The sequence below is a fragment of the Plecotus auritus genome, assembly GCF_963455305.1.
Source record: "Plecotus auritus genome assembly, chromosome: 4".
In the NCBI taxonomy this organism is placed as follows: Eukaryota; Metazoa; Chordata; class Mammalia; order Chiroptera; family Vespertilionidae; genus Plecotus; species Plecotus auritus.
The window spans coordinates 148,402,412-148,429,694 of record NC_137775.1 but is presented as its reverse complement, the minus strand read 5'-3'; the positions used below and the strand labels follow the sequence as shown (position 1 = coordinate 148,429,694).

General features: G+C 45.1%; 1 protein-coding gene across 1 annotated transcript in view; it reads right to left on the bottom strand.

Moving 5' to 3' along the window:
* Positions 1-27,283, bottom strand: part of COG5 (component of oligomeric golgi complex 5) — a 233,785-nt gene that overhangs the window by 1,060 nt on the left and 205,442 nt on the right. The window contains exons 19-21 of the mRNA XM_080663906.1: positions 26,152-26,228; positions 13,534-13,660; positions 12,994-13,073 (exon numbers count right to left, since the gene is read on the bottom strand). Coding sequence (XP_080520032.1) covers positions 12,994-13,073; positions 13,534-13,660; positions 26,152-26,228 — 284 coding nt within the window. The remainder of the gene's footprint in view (positions 1-12,993; positions 13,074-13,533; positions 13,661-26,151; positions 26,229-27,283) is intronic.

Sequence of the window (27,283 nt, the reverse complement as noted above, 5' to 3'; positions counted from 1 at the left end):
GTCTGCATTGTATGTACTGGTCTAATTATACAATTGGGCTCTCTGACCTCTGAGGTGGTTTTCAGTTTCCCTGTACTCTATTTCTCTATTAGACTTCTGAAAAGCCATATGCTGTTTGTGCCTACTCAGAGCTCACACCGTAGGAAGGCATGTTCCAGGAGGGGGCCCTGGGGTGTGCACTGTATTATTATTTGATGAACCTGCAAGGAAAATTGCTCTTGGGCTCAAACTTTTGAATTCAGTCAAGGGTATGTGGTACCAGCCAGTTATTTATGATTATAATGTCCTCATGAATTAGATCAGGGGGTTAGCCAACCACCCACAGGCCAAATCCCGCTCTATGCATGTTCACTTATGTATTGTCTGTGGTAACTTTGACACTACACTGAGTAGGCAGAGGCCATATGGCCTGCAAAGCCTAAAATATTTAGTATGTGGCCTTATGGAAAAAGTTTTCAAACCCTGAACCAGATGTTCTAAGTGTTAGATCATGTTTAAGTGGAGCTAAAACAATGGTTAACGGATTTTTTTTTATTGTTGGTCTACTTAAGTCCCAGGTAAAAACAAATTTTTATCATTGTTAAAAAGTTTCACAGCTCTGAGATTACAAAATTTCTACAAAGGTGTAAGTTAATACCATTAGCTTACATACTCAGTCTCAACTCTCATCTAGTATTTCTCAATTGGTTGTTTTGCTCCCAAACACTTGAAAATATTAATCCCTGGTCAGGTTTGTTCATTATTTTCACTTAACTGTGGGGAATGTACTTACCTGGAGTCTGCCAGCTCCCCACTCACTCTGCAGTGCCCCTCCCACTCCACTATATACTTTCACAGTCTCAGCCACTACATACATAATTAAATCTCCAATCTCTTTTTTATGGCCCTGACCTCCTGATTTCTGTTTCTACCTGCATTCTGGATATTTTGGCCTTTTTTCCCTAAGTATCCCTCAAACTCACCTGTCAGAAGCCTAGGGCAGTCCAAACCTACAGAATGAATGTCAGCACCATGGTGAACCCTAGTGTAAACTGTGGGCTTTGTTTGGGTGATAGTGATATGTATGTGGGTTCACTGCTGTGAACGGACCACTCTGATGGGGGATGTGGATAATGGGGGAGGCTATGTATATATGGGAGCAGAGGAGGTATGGGAAATCTCTGTACCTTCTCAAATCTTCTGTGACCTAAATTTGCTCTAAAAAATGAAGTCATAAAAAAAAAAAAAAAACCTGGAGAAACCAAGATGGCGGCATAGGTAAACACCTAAACTGCTGCCTCGCACAATAATATCAAAACTACAACTGAAAGACAAAACGGACATCATCCAAAACCACAGGAAAGCTGGCTGAGTGGAAATTAACAACTAGAAGGAAAGAGGAAAGCACACTGAGATTCAGAGGAGCTGCAAAAGGCGGAGGTACGGAAGCTCGAGCGCGCGCACGCACGGACGGGCGGCTGAGTGCACGGGCAGATGAGTGCGCGGCTGGCTTTCTAAAGTGGGAGGGAGACGGAAGCTCCCGACTGCACTGAACTCCAGTCCCGGGCGAGACTCTGGGAACCCAGACTTATTTGGGGGAAATCTGGACTGTCAGGAAAAGAGAAAGCACACTGAGACTCAGGGGAGCTGCGGAAGGCAGAGGTCCGGAGGCGCGCGTGTGCAGAGAGGACCGACTGCTGAGTGCACGGGCAGCTGAGTGCGCAGCTGGCTTTCTAAAGCGGGAGGGAGACGGAAGCTCCCGACTACGCTGAACTCCAGTTCTGGGCGAGTTTCTGGGAATCCAGACTCATTTGGGGAGAAACTGGCTGTCTGACAGTGGGCGAAATTCGAGGGCAGCTTTCTCTCAGAGGTGCTTGCAGTGATTACCATGGGACACTGAGACCCAGGGGCCTCATAGGCAGGGCTGACGGGAAGCCAAGGCTGCCTGCTCTTGCCCTGAGACTCTGCCCCATCCAAGCTGAGCACAGAGGCTTTTGCAATTTTGCAAGTCTTATCTCATAAGGGGTGTTTCCAGCACAGAAGTTCTCCCAGCGTAGACACAGCTGATCCTCACAGCCAATTGGCCTGGAGGTCAATTCCTCCCAGTGATACCAACAATAATCAAGACTTAACTACAACAAGGCTGAGCACACAGTCCACAAAGGGGTGCACCAAAAGTGTCCACCTCAGGTAACTGGGGAGGCTGAGCCACTGGGCCCTATAGAACACCTACCACACAAAGCTATTCTACCAATTCAGGGAAGCAGCGAAAATGCAGAGACAAAGAAACATCACAAACGAAAGAAATGGAGGAAAGCAAATGACTGGATATAGAATTCAAAACCACGGTTATAAGGTTTTTCAAGAAGTTCCTAGAAAAGGCCGATAAATTTAGCGAGACCCTCAAGGATATGAAAAAGGACCAACTAGAAATTAAACATACACTGACTGAAATAAAAAATATTATACAGAGACCTAACAGCAGACTTGAGGACCGCAAGAATCAAGTCAAAGATTTGAAATACAAAGAAGCAAAAAACACTCAACCGGAAAAGCAAAAAGAAAAAAGAATCCAAAAATTTGAAGATAGTGTAAGGAACCTCTGGGATAACCTCAAGCGTACCAACATCCGAATTATGGGGGTGCCAGAAGAAGAGAGAGAGCAAGATACTGAAAACCTATTTGAAGAAATAATGACCGAAAACTTCCCCCACCTGGTGAAAGAAATAGACTTACAAGTCCAGGAAGTGCAGAAAACCCCAAACAAAAGGAATCCAAAGAGGACTACACCAAGACACATCATAATTAAAATGCCAAGAGCAAAAGACAGAGAATATTAAAAGCAGTAAGAGAAAAACAGTTAATTACTTACAAGGGAGCACCCATACGATTGTCAGCTGATTTCTCAACAGAAACGATGTAGGCCAGACGGGAGTGTCAAGAAATATTCAAAGTGATGAATAGCAAAAACCTACAACCAAGATTACCCAGCAAAGCTATCATTCAGAATTGAAGGGCAGATAAAGAGCTTCACAGATAAGAAAAAGCTAAAGGAGTTCATCACCACCAAACCAGTATTATATGAAATGCTGAAAGGTATTCTTTAAGAAGAGGGAGAAGAAGAAAAAAGTAAAGATAAAAATTATGAACAACAAATACATGTCTATCAACAAGTGAATCTAAAAATCAAGTGAATAAAAAATCTGATGAACAGAATAAACTGGTGAATATAATAGAATCAGGGGCATAGAAGGGGAGTGGACTGACAATTCTCAGGGGGAAACGGTATGGGGGGGTGCAGGAAGAGACTGGACAAAAATCGTACACCTATGGATGAGGACAGTTGTGGGGAGGTAAAGGTAGAGGGTGGGGTGGGAACCGGGTGGAGGGGAGCTATGGGGGGAAAAAAGAGGAACAATTGTAATAATCTGAACAATAAAGATTTACTAAATTAAAAAAAATAAAGGAAAAAAAAAAAAAAGAAACCTGGGGAGGGGGACGAAACCCCCTAGGGAAGTATTCTGCCCACCTTTCCCTATTTCAACAAAAGGCACCATCACCTCCCAAGGGCCTCTATTTAAAGTTCTCCTTCAGTGCTGCACATAATCAGTTACCAAGTTCTATTAATCTGTCTTATGTTTTTCCACATCTAGTCCCTCCTCTTCCCTTTGCTGCAGTTTGAGTCCCGCCATTTTGTGCCCTAATCACTGCTGTAGTATTGTAGATGGTGGTCAACCCAGTGCTGTCTCAGCCCTGGGCTAGACCTCCCACACTATAGCAAGCCTCTGCCTGCAGTCCATCACTGGCCATGCCCATTAGGAGAGTGTAAACTCACCTCCCAAACCCTGTCTGTGCTACTACTGGGTTCTAGACAGTTTGCTGTGGCATAAAAGGACCCTCCATTAGTTTCCATTGTTTGTTACCAACACACATTGCAGAGTAGCTTCACCCCCCTTGTGACTCCAAGTCCTACCCCAATGTGTGCAAATATGACTACACAAAGATGTCTGTGCCTAGCAAAAGGTCTACAAAAGGGTCTGTTTCTCTTCGCCCCTTCTCCTAGGCCTTTCTCATGATCTTCCTTATCCTTAGAATGCTCTTCCCATTCCTTGCCTTCTTCCTTATAGAGCTCTTTACTTAGCACCCAGCTCAAATACCCTTTTTGAAGGAAGCCTTTCCTAACTCCATCCAGGTAGCACAAAAGAATTGCAGCCACCCTGTTGATGCACCTTCTGCATCAACAGCCCTGGCTGTTTGGGATCCTTCACAGCTGGCTCCGTGCTCTGCTCAGGGTATGATCACATGACGTGGAGGGCAGGCCACCCTTATTTAAGCAGCCAGGCTGCTGTATCAGGCTCTGGCCCACTACCCACCCAGCTGTATGATCTGGGCTGCATTTGAGCTGATTTGCACATCTACATGATACAGTTATAAAAACGAAAAGATTTTACTCTGACTTAGCTCTCTTCCAGGTCTTATATGTATCTATAAAGCACTTAAATACTGTTCTCCCCACCACACTTCTAGAAGGCCTCAGATTCTCCATGTAATTGAGCAATAAGTCTACACTTGTTCCACATTAGAGTGTACCTGCTCATTTGGTCAGTTTCCCTCTTACGATGTAACTTCACTTTGAGGGTTGGGGCTGTATTATTCATTTATGTAACCCAGGACCCAGTGCTTAACAAATGCATAATGAGTGAATAAAAAACAAATTAGAAATACAGGCAGATAGGTCAATGGAACAGAACAGAGAACCCAGAAATCAACCCAAGCCATTATGATCAATTAATATTTGACAAGGAAGCAAAAGCATACAATGGAGTAAGAATGGTCTCTTCAATAAATGGTGCTGAGAAAATTGGACAGATACATGCAAAACAATGAAACTAGATCACCAACTTAGACCATATAGAAGAATAAACTGAAAATGGATAAAAGACTTAAATGTAAGTCATGAAACCATAAAAATCATAGAAGAAACCATAGGCAGCAAAATTGTAGACATCTCTCATAGTAATATGTTTACTGATAGATCTCTGAGGGCAAAGGAAACTAAGGAGAAAATAAACAAATGGGACTACATCAAAATAAAAAGCTTCTGCACAACAAAAAGAAGCCATAAAAAAAAATGACGAGAGAGGCCACCGCATGGGAGGACATATTTGCCAATGGCATATCCGATAAGAGGTTAATTTCCAAAATATACAAGGAATTCATACAACTTAACAAAAAAAGAAGATAAATAATCCAATTAAAAAATGGGCAAAAGACCTAAATAGAAACATCTCCAAAGTGGACATACAGATGGCCAAAAGACATATGAAAAAATGATTAAAGTCACTAATTATCTGAGAGATGCAAATCAGAATAACAATGAGGTATCACCTCACACCTGTCAGAAATGGCTACCATCAACAAATCAACAAATGACAAGTATTGGCTAGGAGGTGGAGAAAAGGGAACCCTAGTAAGTGCTGGTGGGAATGCAGATTGGTGCAGCCATTATGGAAAAAAGTATGGAGTTTTCTCAAAAAATTAAATATGGAATTTCCATTTGACCCAGTGATCTCACTTACAGAAATATAGCCTAAGAAATCAGAAACACCAATCAGAAAGAAGATATGTACCCCTATGTTCATAGCAGCACAACTTACAATAGTTAAGATTCGGAAACAGCCCTAGTGCCCATCAGCAGATGAGTGGATAAAAAAGCTATGGTACATTTATGCAATGGAATACTACACAGCAGTAAAAAAGAAGGAACTCTAACCATTTGCAACAGCATGGATGGACCTGGAGAGCATTATGCTAAGCAAAATAAGCCAGTCAGAGAAAGATAAGTATCACATGATCTCACTCATATGTGGAATCTAATGAACAAAATAAACTGATGAACAAAATAGATCCAGAGACATAGAAGCAAGGAACAGATTGTGGAATATCAGAGGGAAGGCAGGGGAGGGTGGATGGGAAGAGATCAACCAAAGAACTTGTATGAGTATATTCACATTGACAATAGGGTGGTGAAGGGTTGGGGCAGGGAGCAGGCTAGAAGGGGTCAATGTGGTGGGGGGAGGGATATATGTAGTACTTTCAATAATAAAGATTTAAAATAAAAAAAGAAATACATGCAGATAGAACTTTAATGAAAAGGAAAGCAAAAGTGCAGAAGAAAGTAAAGGAGAAACATGATTGTTGGAGTCCCCGAAAGAAGCAAAGGCATGCAAAATGGAATGGAATGCTCCAAGAGAATAATCTTTTGTGAGATGCCTAGCTCATGTCAGAGCTGGGCTTTAATGAAACTATTTCTTTTCTTTTTTTTTTAAATATATTTTATTGATTTTTTACAGAGAGGAAGGGAGAGGGATAGAGAGTTAGAAACAATGATGAGAGAGAAACATCGATCAGCTGCCTCCTGCACACCCCCTACTGGGGATGTGCCCACAACCAAGGTACGTGCCCTTGACCAGAATCGAACCTGGAACCTTTCAGTCCACACGCTGACGCTCTATCCACTGAGCCAAACCGGTTTCGGCTGAAGCTATTTCTTTATGGGAGGAAAAAAGTTACTTCTTCTAGTAACTCTTCAGGTTCCTATGGCCCTCCCAAAATTTAGTCCCTGGAGATTTATGCACAGTGGAAAAATCCCCAAGGGCCCCAACTGTCTGAGACAATAATGTGGGTGTGGGTGTGTTTGTATACAGGGTATCCAAAAAAGTGTATACACACTTAAATAGTTGATAGTTGTAGATTCTATTACAGTTTGAAAATGAAATGTATTCTGCCTTTATAATTATTCAAAGTGTGTACACATTTTGGGGGGACACGCTGTATGCATCTAAGAAATTAGCACACTGAAATTCTCAGAAATATAGATGTTCTCAAGTGAATGGATTATATATGTTTTAATACAATACAAAAATTAATTTAGCAGTTTCATTTGCATTCAAAAGGATAAGGCCTATGAACTACACAATATGTAGAAGAAAGTTCAGAAATGACCTTGATTAGTTTTTTTGGTATTCGTCAAAAACACCATCAGAACTAAGAAAAGAAAAACAGATTAAAGCCGCCCTCCTGAGAGAAACCAAGATGGCGGCATAGGTAAGCACCTAAACTGCTGCCTCGCACAACAATTTCAAAACTACAACTAAAAGACAGAATGGACATCATCCAGACCCACAGGAAGGCTGGCTGAGTGGAAATTCTACAACTAGAAGGAAAGAGGAAAGCTCACGGAGAATCAGAGGAGTGGCAAAGGGCTGAGGTACGGAGACGCGCGCAGAGAGTAAGGGCTACTGAGTGCCTGGCTGACTTTCTCTGGCGGGAGGGGAAAGGAAGCCCCCAACTGCACTGAACCCCAGTTCCGACTGCACTGAAACCCAGTTCCGGGCGAAACCCCATGGGCCCAGGCTGTTACAGGGGGAGTCTGGATTGTCAGGTAGAGAGAAAGGTACACGGAGACTCAGAGACTCGGAGACCCAGGGGAGCCGCGGCGGGGCTGGAGGTGTGCGCACCTGCACACGCAAGTGCTCGCAGAGAAAGCTGAATGCGGAGGTTGCCGCAGGCTTTCCCTAGTGGAAGGGAGTCAGAAGCTTCTGACTGCACTGAACCCCAGTTCCGGGTGAGCCCCTGGGGACCCACGCTCTTACAGGGGGAATTTGGACTGTCAGGCAGAAACTCAGGGGAGTTGCGGAAAGCAGAGGTCTGGAGGCACACACGCAAGGGCAGGGCTGAGGGGAAGCCAAGACTGTCTGCTCCGCCCTGAGACTCTGCCCCATCCAAGCTGAGCACAGAGGCTTTTGCAATTTTGCAAGTCTGATCCTATAAGGCTGTCTCCAGCACCGAACTTCTCCCAGCGTAGACACAGCTGATCCTCACAGCCAACTGGCCTGGAGGTCTATTCCTCCCAGTGATACCAACAACAATCAAGACTTAACTCAACAAGGCTGTACACACAGTCCACAAAGGGGTGGACCAAGAGTGTCCACCTCAGGTTAACTGGGGAGGCCGACCCACTGGGCCATATAGGAAACCTAGCACACAAAGCTACCCTACCAACTCAGGGAAGCAGCGAAAATGTGGAGGCAAAGAAAAAGATCACAAACGAAAGAAATGGAGGAAAACAAACGACTGGATATAGAATTCAAAACCACGGTTATAAGGCTTTTCAAAAATATCCTAGAAAAGACCTATAAATTTAGCGAGACCCTCGAGGATATGAAAAAGGACCAACTAGAAATTAAACATACACTGACTGAAATAAAAAATATTATACAGAGACCCAACAGCAGACTAGAGGAACGCAAGAATCAAGTCAAAGATTTGAAAAACAAAGAAGCAAAAAACACTCAACCGGAAAAGCAAAAAGAAAAAAGAATCCAAAAAGTTGAAGATAGTGTAAGAAGCCTCTGGGACAACTTCAAGCGTACCAACATCAGAATTATGGGGGTGCCAGAAGACAGAGAGCAAGATACTAAAAACCTATTTGAAGAAATAATGACTGAAAACTTCCCCTACCTGGTGAAAGAAATAGACTTACAAGTCCAGGAAGCGCACAGAACCCCAAACAAAAGGAATCCAAAGAGGACTACACCAAGACACATCATAATTAAAATGCCAAGGGCAAAAGACAAAGAGAGAATATTAAAAGCAGCAAGAGAAAAACAGTTAATTACTTACAAGGGAGCATCCATATGATTGTCAGCTGATTTCTCAACAGAAACTATGCAGGCCAGATGGGAGTGGCAAGAAATTTTCAAAGTGATGAAAAGCAAGAACCTACAAGCAAGATTACTCTACCCAGCAAAGTTATCATTCAGAATGGAAGGTCAGATAAAGAGCTTCACAGATAAGAAAAAGCTAAAGGAGTTCATCACCACCAAACCAGTATTATATGAAATGCTGAAAGGTATTCTTTAAGAAGAGGAAGAAGAAAAAAGTAAAGATAAAAATTATAAACAACAAATACATATCTATCAACAAGTGAACCTAAAAATCAAGTGAATTAAAAATCTGAGGAACAAAATAAACTGGTGAATATAAAAGAATTAGGGGCATAGAAAGGGAGTGGACTGATAATTCTCAGGGGGAAAGGGGTATGGGGGGTGCAGGAAGAGACTGGACAAAAATCGTACACCTATGGATGAGGACAGTTGGGGGGAGGTAAGGGCAGAGGGTGGGGTGGGAATTGGGTGGAGGGGAGCTATGTGGGGAAAAGGAGAAACAATTGTAATAATCTGAACAATAAAGATTTATTAAATTAAAAAGAAAAAAAGCCACCCTCCCACATAAAATCAGAGTGAGATTTTCAAGCAATTATTAAATTACTGCATTTGCTTGAGCAAAACATCAGCTTTCTTGAAAGTAAGAACCAGTCCTAACTCTGGTTTGTAACCGAAAAGGATTATTAGCACCCTTATTGAAAAAAAAAAAAATTAGTACAGGAATTGTGCAAACAATTAGTAGAGGAATAGTCTGTCACATGGTAACACTGCTTTGTGGAGGCTTTTATGGAACACAAGATTGATTTTGTCAGGCACTAAGTATCAGTGTACTTAGTACTCAAATACATAAATGACTTCAAGATCCACCATGAGCTTTCATAGGCAGGTAAGCCCCTGTTTTCCCTGGCTCTCTCCTCCCTTTTGGCCTCATCTCAGGCACCCAGTTTCCAGAACTGGTAGGTATCTAGTGACACAGGGACATCAGGAGGAGAGACCAATCGTTACCCTCCATCTACAGGGATTTGAGGAAATGGTTCCTATCTGTGGGCCCTGGACCAGGGCAGGAGGGCAGGGGGTCCAGGGACGCACCTGCACTGAGAATGGTATGATAATTGTATCTATAAGAAGTACCAATAGGCAAATAAAGTCTGTAAACATTTTTGACATCATAAATGTGTTCTTCTACTTAGGCTAAGGAAATGCAAAGGACAAGAAGGTCACAATAAGAAGAGTTGCTGCTCCGTTAGAAACATCAAGAATAAACGGGCTTGAGGCCAATACTAACACTTCTGCAAAGATTTAGAAATCTTTTCATCAAAAACTCAGTCTTCATCTTTACTGAGAACACATTCAATAGTTACAGATCCACAGTCTTCCCTGGGGGGGCAGCCTTATACCGGTACTCGAGGGCACGCACGTCTGGAGGACCTGACTGATGGGAGCTGAGTAGGTACCACTTGGCCCCAGGAGTCAGTAGTTACTCTAATTTTAAAATTAACTTGACCAGTATCCACTCAAGCTCTAAAGAAACATCTGGTGTCAGAAGGAAACAGGAAGGCAGAAGAGAGCTCATCATTGGCTATTCATTCAGCAGCAGCAGTCCCACGATCCTCAATTTGTCCTAATTTATGACAACCTAGCATACTGTGCTGGGAGGAACAGAGAGTATATAACAAGGTTTTCCCCAGAAGCTAAAATAAATTTTCTGACATTTAAAGAGCAATGCTCACCCTGGGTTTATCTACAGGGGAAAGAACACATCAGCGGTGCTTTGGATGCAGGGACAAAGTCAGTTCGCAGCAGCAGACAGGAGGGAACATGCCCAAGGACAGAGCTCCCTGCCTGGCCAACCGCTGAGCGGCAGCAGGAGCCGCGGCTCAGAGCATGAAGATTCTGCTATCAGACGTGTGGAGAGATGGATAGACCTTATTTAAAAAGCATGACATTATTTCTTAGCATGATTTTCAGTTGCTAAATATAGGCTTAGCAACAGCACTGCTGATGAAATCACCCAGGAGACATTTTTAAAAAGAAGAAAAAGGATTTGTGATGTGTCCACAGCAGGACAACTATTGTGAACTAATTACAACTTGTTAAGAAAACAAAAATGAACTGTGTTCAATGAACTAAATTCTAAATACTCTTCTAGTACCAAGGGGGTGGCAGCAGAGTGAGTCTTTGGGACTCAGAACAAAAAATCCACAAATAGCCCTAACCAGTTTGGCTCAGTGGATAGAGCGTCGGCCTGCGGAATGAAGGGTCCCGGGTTTGATTCTGGTCAAGGGCATGTACCTTGGTTGCGGGCACATCCCCAGTAGGAGGTGTGCAGGAGGCAGCTGATTGATGTTTCTCTCTCATTGAGGTTTCTAACTCTCTATCCCTCTCCCTTTCTCTCTGTAAAAATTCAATAAAATATTTTTTAAAAATCCACAAATACATTGCAAATCCCTGGGTTAGCCCAGGCCCAAAAACCTTTTCTGAAGGCATTTTCACCATCTCTTGAGCTTGGAGGCATCCTTTCTCACTTCCTGGTCAGATGCTTACAGCTGAGAAGAGTAACTGATAAGCAAGGACGAAGAGCAGGGGCTGGGCTAATCTACTCTTTATTCACAAAGGCGCTTGGAGAGTGAGTGGCTCAGGCAGGCTCTGGCAACCACGCCCGAGAGCTCAGGGCCTCTCCCTGAGGCTGGGCTGATGCTCCTCAAGGACCTCTCACAGCCTCGCTCCTGGGTGCAGTCTTTCACCTGACACCACTCTTTTCACCTGTGCTGCAGAGCTGCCTGGGCAGCTGTAAGAAATCCTAGGCCAGGTCCCAGCTTCAGAGATTCTCAGGTAGTCAAGGCTGTGGCCTGAACGCGGCATTTTTCAGAGCTCAGTAAATGATTCAGGGTGCAACTATCGCCTGCACTTAGGCTCAAGAAAGCCTTGCTCGGGGCTGTGGCCCCCATCAACATCCTCAGGACCCTCAGGGAGAACTGAAAATGGTTTCAAGAGCTATTGAAGAGGTATAGCTGATGGATTTGGAAGGTGAGGGTGATGAGGAGCTGAATGATAACTTCAAGGTTCTAGCTTGCTGGGTAAGTGATGGTGCCACTTTATCCAAGACATGGTGTCTAGGACATTGAGCAGAGTTGAGAGGAAAGATTATTTATTTTTAACATTTTTGGTGAGATTTCTGTGTCACTTTGAGTGGTGACATATGACAGCAAGTTTGCTGGCCTAAGGCCCCAGGCAGTCAAGGCAAATTGCAGACCTGGGAGCCACTGGACAAAAGAGACCACCAGAGTCATGTGTCTGGATGAACTCATGTGGGAACCAAAGCACAGAGAATGTGAAGGAAAATGAGCCAGGAGCAAACTGTGGGAAACGACGGCACTTAAGGAGTGGACAGAGTCAACTCAGCCAGTGAGACGGAGGAAAGTTACGGCCAGAAAGGTGATGTCGTGGAAGCTCCTAGAAGGCAGGGCTGTGTCTCAGTTTGCTCTGTGTCCTCAGGGCCTGGCACATAGTGAGCATCAAGGAAATGTGTTCTATCAGTGAGTCGATGAGGAGTTTCAAGAAGGAAGCAGTGGTCAACTCCAGCCAAAGCTGCATAATGTAAGAACAGAAATGCCTAGGAGTGGTGGCTAAGAGGTCTCTGGAGATCGTGGTCAGAACAATTTCAGAGGATAATGCTGATGGAAGAGAGATGCTTACTAAGTTATATGTGACAATTAAAACCTCCCGCCCTGGGCGTGGCTGAGTGGAAGGGGTGTGTCTGTGTGTCTGTGCACATGAGTACACACATAGATTCATTTGTGGGCACTACTGGAGGGCACGTGGTATCTAAATAGCTGCTGGGTTGTCCTCGTTTTCTACTAATAATTTCATCAAGTTCGAGTATTTTCAAAAGTTTATTCATATCTGTGCTCCACTAAATCAGTAACTGCAACCCATGAAAATGAAGCAGAAAATGAGGAGCCAAGACAACGGGGAGCCTTTTCATAGCTGAAGTTGGTTTTCAAAACCAGAAGTGCATAGTTCTCAGAGCTGCATCAGGCATGGGGCAGCACAACGGGATGTGAAGATGTGGAAGTGAAGGAACCGGAAAGCAAAAATATTGTGCCCAATGGTTCTGACTGTTGGGTGCTCCAGCGCGTGTGCCCGTGCAGTGAGGTGCCTGACGCGAGGAGGTGCCACCACAGGTACACATCCACCCAGGCACTGTTCCTTCCTCTTCCCCTGTGCCTCCTACTCTCCCTGGGCTTCTAGAAGAGACAGGTACTCATGGAACACAAGGCTTTACCTGATGAGGAGGAGTCTGTCCTTCTCAGATGGGTGGTCATCCAGCCACTGGGAGAAGCGTGCATGGGACCACTCTGCCCTCTGAAGGTTGAAACACAGTTAGAGAAGAGCATACACATTCTTCAGTGAATGGCACAAGTACTGGTTCAAAAAGCACTCTCCAGGATTCCCAAGGTGAAATCACCTCCTACCCCTGCCTGAGGGAAGGTGGCTCAGCGCTTGGGGCATCTTCCTAACTCCCAAGGAGCCCTTTGGATTTGCCAAGTGAAGGTGGATCAGCAAAAGAAATAGGGTCTCTATCAAAAAAGCTTTCTGAACATAAATTACTTGTCATTATTATTTAAAGGGCTAATTCTGGATTCATCAGGTACTTCTTACACTGTAGAGCAATGGGAATTTTCCTTCCTTAGTGATTCACTGCTAAGACAGAAATACATGACTAAAAAGGACAAAGCGAAGGCCAGAAATGCGTTCAGTGAATAGGGCACTGTATTCATAAAGAGGGAAGACTCTTAACAGGATTGTGGCTTTCCTTTATTACCTGGAAGGGGGATTTCAGCTCAGTGGGTGCTCTTGTGAACAAAAACTGAATAATGATGCTGAATGGAATAGTGTCCCCCAGAGCAGGACTACTGGCCACATGTTCACTTGTCTGGAAGAGCAGGGGTCTGCAAGAGAAAAACATGGATGTTATTTCATGCGTTCAACACTGAAAGAGGTGATTTGGTGGAAAAGTCATAATAGCATATTAATACAGGATAGAACAGCATAGGAGTATAACAGTGTAATAGAAGAAGGAATAGCATTCTTTCTAAACTGGTCAATTCTTAACCATTTTTTAACCCCACATTCCACATGGATACACACGTGCATCACACACTCTGGCAGGCTAACCTGTCCTTCAGCTTGTCCTCTCTCAGGCACTTCCAAGCCTAGCACAAGTAGCAGTCATTTGCAGATCACTCTGTATTTCATGCTGGGTGTCCCGGGCAGGACACAGGTGGTGGATGACCTTGGCCTGCAATTCCCAGGAGGCTCCAGAGCCAACATACTAGGAGGTCAACTTTAGACCACATTGAAGCACCTCCTTCATAAGTCACATCCTCCAGGGGCAGACTCATCAGGCACCAGAACCCTGCTGACACAAGTCCTGTGCTGTGGTGTCAGCCTCTGAACAGCACATTCTTCCCCTTTTTACAGCTCAGATGTGGGAGCATCTTGTCAGTGGTGCAGTAAGCAGACTGGTGGGCCACATGCTCCATCTGCAGTTCCAGGGAGCCACCTGGAAATGCCTACTGCTGAGCACGCAGGGACCACTCTAGTCATGGCCAGTCCTCACAGCCCACTGGCCTGGAAATAAATCACTCCCACTGACGTGTCAACAACAATCAAGGCCCAACTACAACAGGAGGGTGCACACAGCACAAACAGGGGTAGAGGTATGCACCTGAAACATCCAGCACAGCTCAGGAGGCTGTGCCATTGAGCCCTACAGGACACCTGCTACATAAGACCACTCTACTAAGACTGGGAGATCTAGTAGCTCTACCTAATACATAAAAATTAACACTGGGAGGCTGCCAAAATGAGGAGATAAAGAAACTTGTCCCAAATGAAAGAATTGAACAAAACTTCATAAAAAGAACTAAATAAAAGAGAGAGAGAGACAGAAGTACAAATAAGTTGTTACAGAACAGTCATGGATGTAAAATGCAGCATAGGAAGTATAATCAATAATATTCTATGGGTACCAGATTTATCAGGGTGATCACTTCATAAGTTATATAAATGTCTAATCACTGAGTTGTACACCTGAAATTAATATAATACTGTATGTCAACTGTAATTGAAAAATAAAAAAATTATTTTTAAAAAAGAACCTGAAAAAAATGTTTATCCTTTGAAAAGGATACTATTTGAAGCCCATGAAATTTTTCTCTCTTTAGGTATCCCAAATTCTCTCTTTGGGTCAAAGTAGACTCCAGTTACCTACATACTTGAACCATATCCTCACAGCCTCTCTTGGAATTATTTTTACTTGGCATGACCCTAAGTTCCTGGGGGCACCAAGGGGTGCTGTCTTAAAGGTCTCTGGAGGCTGACTCTGGTTGGAATGAGGATGAGGCTGCATCCCAGTTCCACTTCTCACAGACTGGAGACCTCTTGTCCCAGCAGGGGAAGCTGAAAGTTCACACAGCCCAAGGTCCCTGCGTGCTCAGCAGTAGGCATTTCCAGGTGGCTCCCTGGAACTGCAGATGGAGCATGTGGCCCACCAGTCTACTTACTGCACCACTGACAAGATGCTCCCACATCTGAGCTGTAAAAAGGGGAAGAAGCAGTGGGGACAGGGTCCCTCCACTGGGTCACAGGCTCATACCGCAGGCTGGCAGGCCTGTAAGGCCTCTCTGAGGGTGTAGGGAGACAAGGGAACTCATGCCTTCACTTCCCTCCCTGCTGTCCCTGGTTCTGTGGTCTTGCCCTGACCCCAGAAAAGCCCACTCTTGCCTGTGCCACATGATAGGGTAGGATTCATCTTGATCCTAGTTCATGACTTAAGGAGACCTGGGAGGTCAGTCCTGCATGACGGTCTCTGACTTACTGAAGGACAGCCCTATGGAATCCTTTCTGCCTCAACAACAGGAAGATAATCAAGAATTTCAGTCCCCATCTCTCTCGGTGCTCCCTAAATGAAGTCCCATGTAAAAGGGCTTCCAAATTAAGTACTAAGGGACACTGAACTTCCCTGTAGGAATAGATATATTTCCTTTCTTCTGAAAATGAGAATTACATAGCTGATTCTGTTTCTCTTTTATCCTTGGCTTCAGGAACTTTGAAGTCAAATTGGAAACTTACCTATAGTAATTAAATTAGTTTTATGGTTTGAATATTTGTGTTTTCCTTCAATATATTCTTGATGCAAACTGCAATGATACAATGGACAAAAAGAAGGGAAGGAGGGAGGGAGACAGAGGGAAAGGAACAGTCTGCAATATGCCACCTAGCAGGCCGACGGATATGAGGTTGCTGGCTGAGAGGCCTGCAGAAGCCAGGCCTGGTAACCCAGCTCACTTTAAAATGGGATCTTTCAGTCAATCACCTGTCCCTTTGGAGCTCTGAGTCACAGTAGTTGTTTTTCTGCCAAGACCAAATCTTCGCCCCTGCCACTCACAGGACTGCCAAACAGCCATAGAAAGCAAAACTAAATCTGATTCGAGATTATGCATCACTGACATGATTAACTGTAAACGTCAAATGCAGACATTTCTGGTGCTTTTTATTTTTTTATTTTTTTAAATATATTTTATTGTGTTTTTTTTTACAGAGAGGAAGGGAGAGGGATAGAGAGTTAGAAACATCGATGAGAGAGGAATATCCATCAGCTGCCTCCTGCACACCTCCTACTGGGGATGTGCCCGCAACCAAGGTACATGCCCTTGACCGGAATCGAACCCGGGACCCTTGAGTTTGCAGGCCGACGCTCTATCCACTGAGCCACACTGGCTAGGGCTCTGGTGCTTTTTAAATAGTCTGACAGACACAGCATGAAAACCTCCCTTCTCCCTGAATCCAAGTGGAATCTGAAATACCAGCAATTTAAAAAATAAATTACCATCTGAGATAATATAAGGAACAAAAGAAGATTAATTAAGGTGTTACAAAACGCTGGTACCCCAAATGCCGCAATATCATTCTTAGAGAAAAAGAAATATAGCAGCACTTTCAAGGTTAAACTTTACAGCCAGCAGGTAGTCTTAACTAATCAAGTATTGGGTCCCATTAGAAAAAGCTGCATTTCTAGTAGGGGATCTCCACACTTAAGTGACTCATAGCTATGTAGCTGGAAGTCTTCTGTTAAGGACAATTAACAAGTGAAGAAAGACAAAAGTCCTGCTGCTCCTACTTGCACACTCAATATTAGGGGTGGCCCATTCCACCTGCCACCACCCCCAGTGCAACACTTCTGTGAAGGGCCTGGGAAGGTAGCAGGACCACTGAGGCTGAGCACTGAGCTCTGGAACCGGCACAGAAAGGGGAGGTGGTAGGAGGAAACACAATTCCCCCATGCCCAGGACAACTGAAGGCCTTCTGAGAGAAGGGAGGGGTGGAGGCCCAGGAGAGGCCATGTGGACCCCAGAAGAGAGAGCATCAGGGGGGCTGATGACTGGGGGTGAGGCAGAGCTGGAAGTAGAGAGGTTAGAGGACTTCCAGGTTCCTTTCTTAGGTCCAGATTATCAATCCAGCAGACCAGGCTGAAGCGGAGGTGAGGGTTTCAGGCCAACTTTCTATAGTACACTGGGCTTGAGGTTCATGATGCATCTGCTAGAAGTCTGTATGGGGCATTTCATAGAGAAGGTTCCCAAGGGGGAGGGTGTGTGTGATTCTCTTTTAAATTTTCTGACATTTTCCTGGATGGTTTGTGGAAGCACTCAAATGTGGCTCTACAACCAGAATACAAACACAAGGGAACTTCTGGAATAAGAAGCGGTGGTTACAAGCACAGCTGTGGGATCAAGCAGCCCTGCTGCTGAAACGCAGCTCTGTAATTCAGACGTGCTGCCCTGGCAACGCACCTCCTCTCAGCTTCAGCTGCCTCAAGGGGGTCATACCTGACTCAAAAGTGTTGTGAGGGTGAAATGAGAAAATATCAGTACAACACTGAGCACAGGATTAGCATAAAGTAAATGATTAAAAGTGATTTCTAGAATTAAAATGATAATAAACTAAAAATCCACTCCTGCCTGTTGACTGGGTGCTCTCACACTGCCAAGAGTATTGACAAACAACAAACCAAGCCCCAGATGCGCTGCCTTCTGGTTAAGATGCTGACATCTAACCTTGGAGTTAAGAACCTAAAAACCTTGGGAAATAGCTATTTCGGGGGATGGGTTGACCAGTCCCAGATTCAAAAGTGGAAAGAAAGGACAGAACACATTTGGGGGTCCTCATGCTAAAAGTGCTAAAAATGGCAGCTGCCGGGATGGCTGCCTTTCAGCTCTCAAACACGCAGCACGGAGGGCTGGGATTTCAAGCAGCAGATGGTCAGCAATACCAACTGTAGACATGAGAAACCCTCACCATGCTCACAACTAAAAACAGTTGACATGAACATTCTAGAGTTACTGATGGTTTCCTTCTTCCCAAGATCTCATGCTAACACCCATCACAACAGCCCATATCGCCTGTGGCTTTCCCTGCTCTCCCATCAATCCTAACAAAGCTTCTAGTAGAGCGGCTGGGACAAAATTTAGGGGCAAAGCTGATCCCTCCAGAGGAAAGATGGTGGTGGCTACCTGAAGGCAGGCCTGGTCCCCAGCGGGTGAAAACACACAGTCCCTGTTCTGCCCTTTGCCTCACAAAGATCTGCACTGCAAAGGTCTGGGGTCAGAGTTCTCCAGCTCCTGGCCAGGTGGAGCTCTGTCTCTCTGGAGTAGAAATAGAAATCAGCCAGGACAAATACCTCTGGGGCAGCTTTCTGAGGCAGCAGAAAATAATATATGCCACGTTCATGTGCTCCCTGGGCCCTAATGGAGACAGTAAAATGCAAATGTATGCAAGAAGCTTGCTGGCTGAATTAAATAGTCCACTAATATCACTGTCAAGAAGAAAGAGCCCTACAGATGGCTGCATGATGGGGGAGGGGCACCTGCTGAAGCCTGCACGTGTGCATACATGCATGCGAGAGAGACACACACACACACACACACACACACACACACACAGAGAGAGAGAGAGACACACACAAAGAGAGAGAGAGAGAGAGAGAGAGAGAGAGAGAGAGAGAGAGAGAGAGAGAGACACACACACACACACCCTGGGGTCTGCTCTCCAGGCTCTCTGGCTGGCACTGTCACGCTCCCTTGCAAAGGGCCCACTATCCTCTCCTGCAGCCACTGCCACTAACTCAGACCAAGGCCCAACCTGCTGAGTGTGGATGGTACGGCTGCCCATTATTCTTGCCTCCCAGCCTTACACACATTGCATAATGTTTTAGTGTATTTATATTATTTTTTTAGCTCCCTTATTATTTTAAAACAGGGACATATGCAAGAATGATTTTAACATATATTGACTTTTCTGACTACAACTATAAAACAACCAAGAAAGAAAATTTGAAAAGTATAAAAAACCTTTAAAGGAAAAATCACTAGTGATGATCCTACTATCTGAAGACATCATTTTGATGTTTATCATTCTTGGCTTTTCCTCTACACACACACACACACACACACACACACACACACACACACACACACACACTATTTAAAAACAAGTGGCCTGGTGCATGGATTTGTACACATTGAAAGGAAATTAACTAGAAGAAATATTTTAATATTGCTATTCATCCTTTCTCTATAATAGAAGTGTCAACCTAATTCACAATCGACAATGACAGATCGAAACACACACATGCAGTTGGCACCAGTGAGTCAACTTAGCCTTTTATATACCAGTATATAGAATGAACTTGCTTAATTAGACCTGCTTTCTGATGTAGCTAAACTTTTTCCAGCTCAGTGAAGCACCCCAACTTCTCTTTCAGGTAATTGCCAGCAACAAAGCAGTAAATAATCAACACGAAGCAGATTATTATTGTAGATCACGCAGGGAGAACAAAGGGTAAAATATTTAACTGAAGCAGTGTTTGACTATATTCTGCACAGTAAGAAAACCTGAAGTCATTTCAAGGTCCACCATTTCTTACTTCTTTTCTTTCTTTTTTTTTTTTTTTAAATATATTTTATTGATTTTTTACAGAGAGGAAAGGAGAGAGATAGAGAGTTAGAAACATCGATGAGAGAGAAACATCGATCAGCTGCCTCCTGCACACCTCCCACTGGGGTTGCGCCCGCAACCAAGGTACATGCCCTTGACCGGAATCGAACCCGGGACCCTTCAGTCCGCAGGCTGACGCTCTATCCACTGAGCCAAACCGGTTTCGGCTCTTACTTCTTTTCAATTGGGTCAAGTTTCTAAGTTTTCTAAATCTCTGTTTTCCAGCTAATGAAAAGGAAATAGGATTCTACCGAGTCTCCTATCCACCTACTCCAGGACTTCTGTGAAGATCAAATGAGATGAGGCACGGGAAAACACTTCACAAACATTTGGTTATAGTGTGAAATGTTTGCACCTGGCAATAAAGCAAGTCGTGTTCCTGGGCTGAAGAAACTGTAAGGAGGCTAGTTGCTACGGAGAGGCAGCCGGGCGTTGCTACGTGACATCATTACCCGGTGCCCACAGCTACTGTTTTCCAGGCAGCGTTGTGGGACATATTTTGAGCTATGGGGTCTTGGCAGCCTGGCTGTGATTTGGTGGGATGTCACTCCGGGGTGGTGGCAGGGCCTGTATCCCACTTGGGGGAAGCCAAGTGTTGGTTTGTCGGCGCAGGTCTGTGGTGCTGTTTATTGTTAAATGGCCAGTGCACAGCAAGGCAGCTCCTGCGTTGAGCGTCTGCCCCCTGGTGGTCAGTGCGCATCATAGCTACCAGCTGGTCATCTGGTCGCTTAGGCTTTTGTATATATAGATAGTAGGGATCGTATCACATATACTGTTTAGTAATCGGTTTATTCATTTCATGATGACTTAGGAAGTATTTTTCATATTATTAGTTGTTAACTAACAATACAAATTGCTTATTGTTGCATGTATTTGATCCACTGTTCATGGCATACAGTATATTATTTGGTCAATCTCCTACCGACCACCATTCATCTGATTCAGAACATTTGGGGAAGAGAGATTCTGAACAAGAGCCAAGCCAGTTCTATACATGGCACTGGATGATGCCTATTCCCTGTCACAACTCACAGCACAGATGGGAAGATTAACAAGAGTGGGCCCTTTCATTGCAACTGCTCAGAACTAATTTTGAATTAGAGACAGATCTCTAACAAGTTTTTTGAAGGCAGGCAAATAGAGGGCCTAGAATTGTGTTACTGGAATGAAGGTTACTCTGTACTGATTTATTTCACTCTAGGAAGGGATTCTGTAGACCCCTTCAAACAGGTAAGCTTCCATAAGTCAATTCTCTTCATGTGACAACTGTGGAGAAGCCTGTAGCGGGGCCAAGGGCTTTTCCAACATTTATAGGCAGAGGCAGTAGTGCATACTGACATCTCTCAAAAGATGGGACCTAAAACATTCTTTGCAGACTATTACTAGATTTTATCTCAGAATACAGTATGTTTTCATTTTATTTCCTGATCTGGTTAATCCTAAAATCTTTATCAAATGATTGTCCAAGTCCTATCAGTTGAAAAAAATGCTAATATCTATTCAATACATTTCTGTTGATTCAATATGACTGTAGAAATATACTGGCAGATAGAAACCTCTGTTAGAATTTTTCACTGAATTCAAGTTCCAGAGAATGCTCCATAGGTAAGATACAATCTACACTAATAAAAGAGAAACATGCAAATTGACCATCCCTCCACTATGCCCACCAGCAAATCAGGAGTGAGTATGCAAATTAACCCAACAAAGATGGCGGCGGCCACGGAGCTGGAGCAAGCAGGAAGCTTGGGTTGCCCCTGGTGACGGAGGAAGCCAAGCTTCCAGCCTGCCCTGGCCTCTGCTCAAGGAGGTGCTGAAAAAAAAAAAAAAAAGGAGGGGCTGGGAGCCTGGGTTGCTGGGGGGTGTGGCCAGCCTGAAAATGGCCCTCAGCCACTTACCCAGGCTGGCCACGCCCCCATGGAGTAAGAGTCCCCGCTGGGGGGCATGGCCAGCCTGCAAACAGCCATCAGCCCCTCACCCAGGCTGGCCAGGCACCCAGCAAGAACCCACATCCTGAAGGGGGTGTGGCCAGCTTGAAAACAGCCCTCAGCCCCTCACCCAGGCTGGCCACACACCCCCAGAGGGCATCCTCACCCCATGGGGGCGTGGCCAGCCTGCAAACCACCACAGGCCCCTCACCCAGGCCGCCCCACACTCCAAGGGAACCCCCACCCTGATCTGGGACACCATTCAGAGCAAACCAGCCAGCCTCCACCCATGCACCAAGCCTCTTATCTATACTAATAAAAGGGTAATATGCTAATTAGACTGGGAGACCTTCCAGGAGACCTTCTGGACATTCTTCTGGACAAAATCATGGTGGCAGGGCCGAGGTAAAGGCGGTTAGAGGCCAAGGAGGGAGGGCAGTTGTGGGTGATCAGGCCAGTGGGGGGGGGCTGTTGGGGGTGATCAGGCCGGTGGGGGAGGGGCAGTTGGGGGTGAGCAGACCAGCAGGGGGGCCAGTTGGGGGTGAGCAGGCCATCAGTGGGGGTCAGTTGGAGGTGATCAGGACAGCGGGGGCGGGGGGGTGTTTGGAGTGAGCAGGCCAGCAGGGGGGCAGTTGGGGGCGAGCAGGCCGGCAGGCAAGGTGGTTAGGGGCAATCAGGCATGCAGGCAGGTGAGTGGTTAGGAGCTAGCAGTCCTGGACTGTGAAAGGAATGTCCGGCTGCCAGTTTAGGCCTGATCCCTGTAAACTGGCAGTAGAACATCCTTCGAGGGGTCCCAGATTAGAGAGGGTGAAGGCCGGGCTGACGGACACCCCCCTGTGCACGAATTTCGTGCACCAGGCCACTGGTTTATATATATATATATATATATATATATATATATATATATATATATATATATATATATATATATAAAAGGCTAATATGCTAAGTGTCCCTCCCACCGTTAGACCGGTCGCTATGACGCGCACTGACCACAAGGGGGCAGACGCTCAATGCAGGAGCTGCTGAGCTACAGTGACTTGGCAGTGGCGGTTCTTGAGTGACGCACCCCAGAACCAGAGAGGAGGGAGCCCGATTCCTCACGGGGCTGTGCGATTCCACCTTCGGCCGTGGGTTATGTTGTTGCTGGGGCACTGTCTTCCCCGAATCTGGTTTACTGCACATTTGCATTGCGTTCCACACCCTGTACAACAGCAACTTTGCAGAGTGCCCTCTCACACTCCAGGACCCCTCAGGGGATGTTGGTGAGCCAGTTTCAGCCCAATCCCTGCAGGCCAGGCTGAGGGACCCCACCTGCCAAAGGGATCCCGCTCACTCCAGAGACGCTGAGAGGGACCATGGGAGGTTGGCTCCAGGACGTGTCTGGCCCGTCTTGCCCAGTCCCGCCCTGCCAGCCACCTTTTAATTAATTTCCTTTCAATGTGCACGAATCTGTGCACTAGGTCATTAGTTATTATATAAGTGCTGAGGAACCTCAGGTACACCAGAACCCCAGGAGAAGAGGGCATAAATCTTTATAGTTGTAGAAAGAAGCAAACCCTACTGCTGTTACTAGAGCAGCTGAAGTGTAAGTGCTAAGGGTCCTGTGAGAAAGGTGAGAAACTGCTGGATGCAAACCATTAGTGAGTCATGAAAGCATTTAGTAGGTTAAAATAATAAAACAAAAAAGAAATGTCAGAGCATATCACACAGCAGTAAGAATAATTATTGCTTCATGACACACGAGTGGGCATGTGTAGCATGTGTGGGTTTGAGTATGCCTGCATGTTTGCACGCAAATCTATGCCAGACTGTGATACAGAATAACTCTTACTGTAAGTCATGGTCAAAAGTTGGAAACCTATTTAGATTGACTATTGTTCCATGAGAGAAGCTAGATATAAAAAAATAGGATTTTTCATTATACATTAATCAATCATTAATTTTTTGTATAAATAGGTACTAGAAGCTGTCACTATTCAAACTAAAATGATCCTTCAAAGTCCTCTTCTCATGTGAGAACTGGAAGGCTAACAGAAAATTCCCATCTTAAGTGACTGTTTTAACAGAATTGGTCTTATGTAAAATCCTTCTATCACCATACTGTGACACAATTTTTTTTTTAAACTGATTTTTAGAGATAGGAGGAGAGGGAGAGAAAGAAACGTTGATGTGAGAGCAAAACATCGATCAGCTCCCTCCAGCACACTCCCTACTGGGGATTGAGCCCCACAACACAGGCATGTGCCCTGACCGAGGATCGAACAAGACTCCCTTTTCAATCAACAACCTTAGGTTCTCATGTCTCAAGTGACACTACACCTGAATTTCCTATTACCAAAAGCTTGGATGAAATAAGAGAGAAGAGTGATTATTTAAGGGACTCATTGCTTATTGATTACTCTAGTTTCCAGTACTGAGTCCATTTTTAGAAAGCCACATGACTACTAGAATCTCCTTTTTTTATTTTTAATGTATTTTCTAAAAAAATATTTTTCTTTGCAATTGGACTCTCTTACCTTATCTTCATAGAAATACATTCAAAGACCATTATATAGGGTGGGGCAAAAGTAAGTTTACCATTTTTCATATGGAAAATAATATAATAATTAATAAATAATGCAAGAATAAATTCTGTGTTTTGCATACTCACAGCTATAAACCTATGTTGGCCCCACCCTGTATGCTGTTGGACATTATGGACAGTTTATATGAAGGCTTCTCATCTGGTATGCCGTGGCCACAAAATGGTGATAAATATTATGCTGATCCCCTCAGCCCGCACAGATGGTAAGATACTATCTGAATGTACACATATTCTCTGTGTGCCATGATGTGAAAAAGTTTGGGAAGTGGTGGCTTATTGAACAAATAGCCACAGGAACATCTTACCCTATATTATAAAAAGGTAATATGCAAATTGACCGCCGCACTGTCACATGATGGCAGCACCCACAGCGGGGGTGGGCCAGCCCCACCGGAGGCCTTGGGTCCTCCTGCACCCCCGCCCCCGACTGAGAGCTCACCCAGGCTCCTCCAACGAGCTGCCCATCCCTCTCTTGTTCCCTCCCCCGAAGCTGAAGCCTGACTATGGTGTCCAACAAATTAAAAGTTATAACTCATGTTGTTGAGAGAATCCTCCCTTCCTCAGCTGGGGCCAGCCGCTCCGCGCTCCTGCCACTGGAGTCCCCTCAGCCCCGCCGGGGGCCTCGGGTCCTCCTGCACCGCCCCCAGTGACTGAGGCTCAGGCAAGCAGGGCCGGCCGAGGCACATGCAAACCTCGGATGGCGGCTGCCCAACCACCCAGGGCCAGCCTGAGGCGCAGGTAACCAGGGCCGGCCGAGGCTTGCGCTGCTGGCAGTGGCAGCAGCAGAGGTGTGATGGGGGCATCGCCTTCCCCTGATCGCCAGGTTGCCTCTCTCCCCCGAGGGCTCCCAGACTCTGAGAAGGGGCAGTCCGGGATGAGGGACCACACCCGCCCCCCGCTCCAGTGCATGAATTTTCATGCACTGGGTCTCTAGTCTTCTATAATCTGTGAGTGAAGACACTAGTCATCAAGCAACTCAAAATTCCTTAAAATCTAAGTTGGTAAAAAACCTATCTAAGCATTCAGCACTGAAAAGAATTTTCCCTTAAATTGGTATGTTCTTACATCATGAGTATGAATTAACTCGCTGTTTTTCTTTTTGAACTGATATTTAGGAAGCTCATTCTAAATTTTGTGCTCAACTATACTAGCCATCTTCAGTTTAACTACATTTCATCACTAAACACTTCTTTTAATATCCTATTCAATAGTTTTATGCAATGTAAACTATGACCTACTTATAGAAGTAGGTTGGATTGAGAATGAAAAATGAACAAATAAAAATTTCTGAAAAAGATGTCTATAAAATTATGAACTGTCTGGTATTATTGTTCAATATACTTCTGTAAAAATGGAATTAAAAAATTCCCCTAGAAAGAACATAATCAAATTTACCAGCTCAATCTTGTGAATTGTAACTCAAAAATAACACACACACACACACACACACACACACACACACACACAAAATTATTAGTCATTGCATATAATTTTATACAGGTTTCTGATTTGCATAACTTTTTTTTTTTTTCCAGAGAGGAAGGGAGAGAGATAAGAGAGTTAGAAACATCGATGAGAGAGAAACATCTATCAGCTGCCTCCTGCACACCTCCTACAGGGGATGTGCCCACAACCAAGGTATGTGCCCTTGACCGGAATCGAACCTGGGACCTTTCAGTCCACAGGCTGACACTCTATCCACTGAGCCAAACCGGTTTCGGCAGATTTGCATAACTTTTGAGATGAACCATAGGAAACTGCCATTGCTGTAGTTCACAAAAGGGTTAAATGTTGGCAATTTCATACCGTTCAAAAGGATATATCTGCTAATAAATATGGATTTATTAACAATAATAGGATTATGCCTCACCTAAATGACCTCAGCATTCGATAGGACTTTCCTAAATCAGATACTCTTCTGCAGAATGGACCCACAGCCATCTCCATCTGAAATATAAGAAGATAACACTCATAGCTTTTAATATCAGAATCCTAAGGTAAACTGGACATACACCTGGATCATAGAAAGTTGTAGCTTGCACTAAATTTATCTTGACTGTGAGGCAAGTTTTAAAAGCCAATCAAATTTATTAAAAGACTAGAGGCTCGGTGCACGAAATTCGTGCATGGGGGGCGATTGTCCCTCAGCCCAGCCTGCACTCTCTCCAATCTGGGACCCCTCGAGGGATGTCTGACTGCCCGTTTAGGCCTGATCCCAGTGGACATCCCTCTCACAATCCAGGACTGCTGGCTCCCAACTGCTCGCCTGCCTGCCTTCCTGATTGCCCCTAACCGCTTATGCCTGCCAGCCTGATCACCCCCTAACCACTCCCTGCCATCCTGATTGATGCCTAACTGCTCCCGTGCCAGCCCGTTTGCCCCTAACTGCCCTCCCCTGCAGGACTGGTCCCCCCCAACTTCCCTCCTCTGCCAGCTTGGTCACCCCTAACTACCCTCCTCATGCAGGCTTGTGGCCCCCAACTGCCCTCCCTTGCAGGCGTGGTCCCTCCCAACTGCCCTCTCCTACTGGCCATCTTGTGGTGGCCATCTTGTGTCCACATGGGGGCAGGATCTTTGACCACATGGGGGCAGCTATCTTGTGTGTTGGAGTGATGGTCAATCTGCATATTACTCTTTTATTAGATAGGATAGAGGCCTGGTGCATGGGTGGGGGCCAGCTGGTTTGCCCTGAAAGGTGTCCCAGATCAGGGTGGGGGTTCCCTTGGGGCATGGGGTGGCCTGAGCAAGGGGCCTGTGGTGGTTTGCAGGCTGGCCACGCCCCCCAGCAACCCAAGCAGAGGCCCTGGTATCTGGGATTTATTTATCTTCTACAATTGAAACTTTGTAGCCTGGAGCGGAGTCAAGCCTTCTGCTCACTTTGTGGCGGGAGACATTTCTGTTGGGATTTATTTATCTTCTATAATTGAAACTTTGTAGCCTTAAGCAGAGGACAAGGCAGGCCAGGGCTGCGGAAGCTTGGCTTCCTCCATCACCGGGGGCAA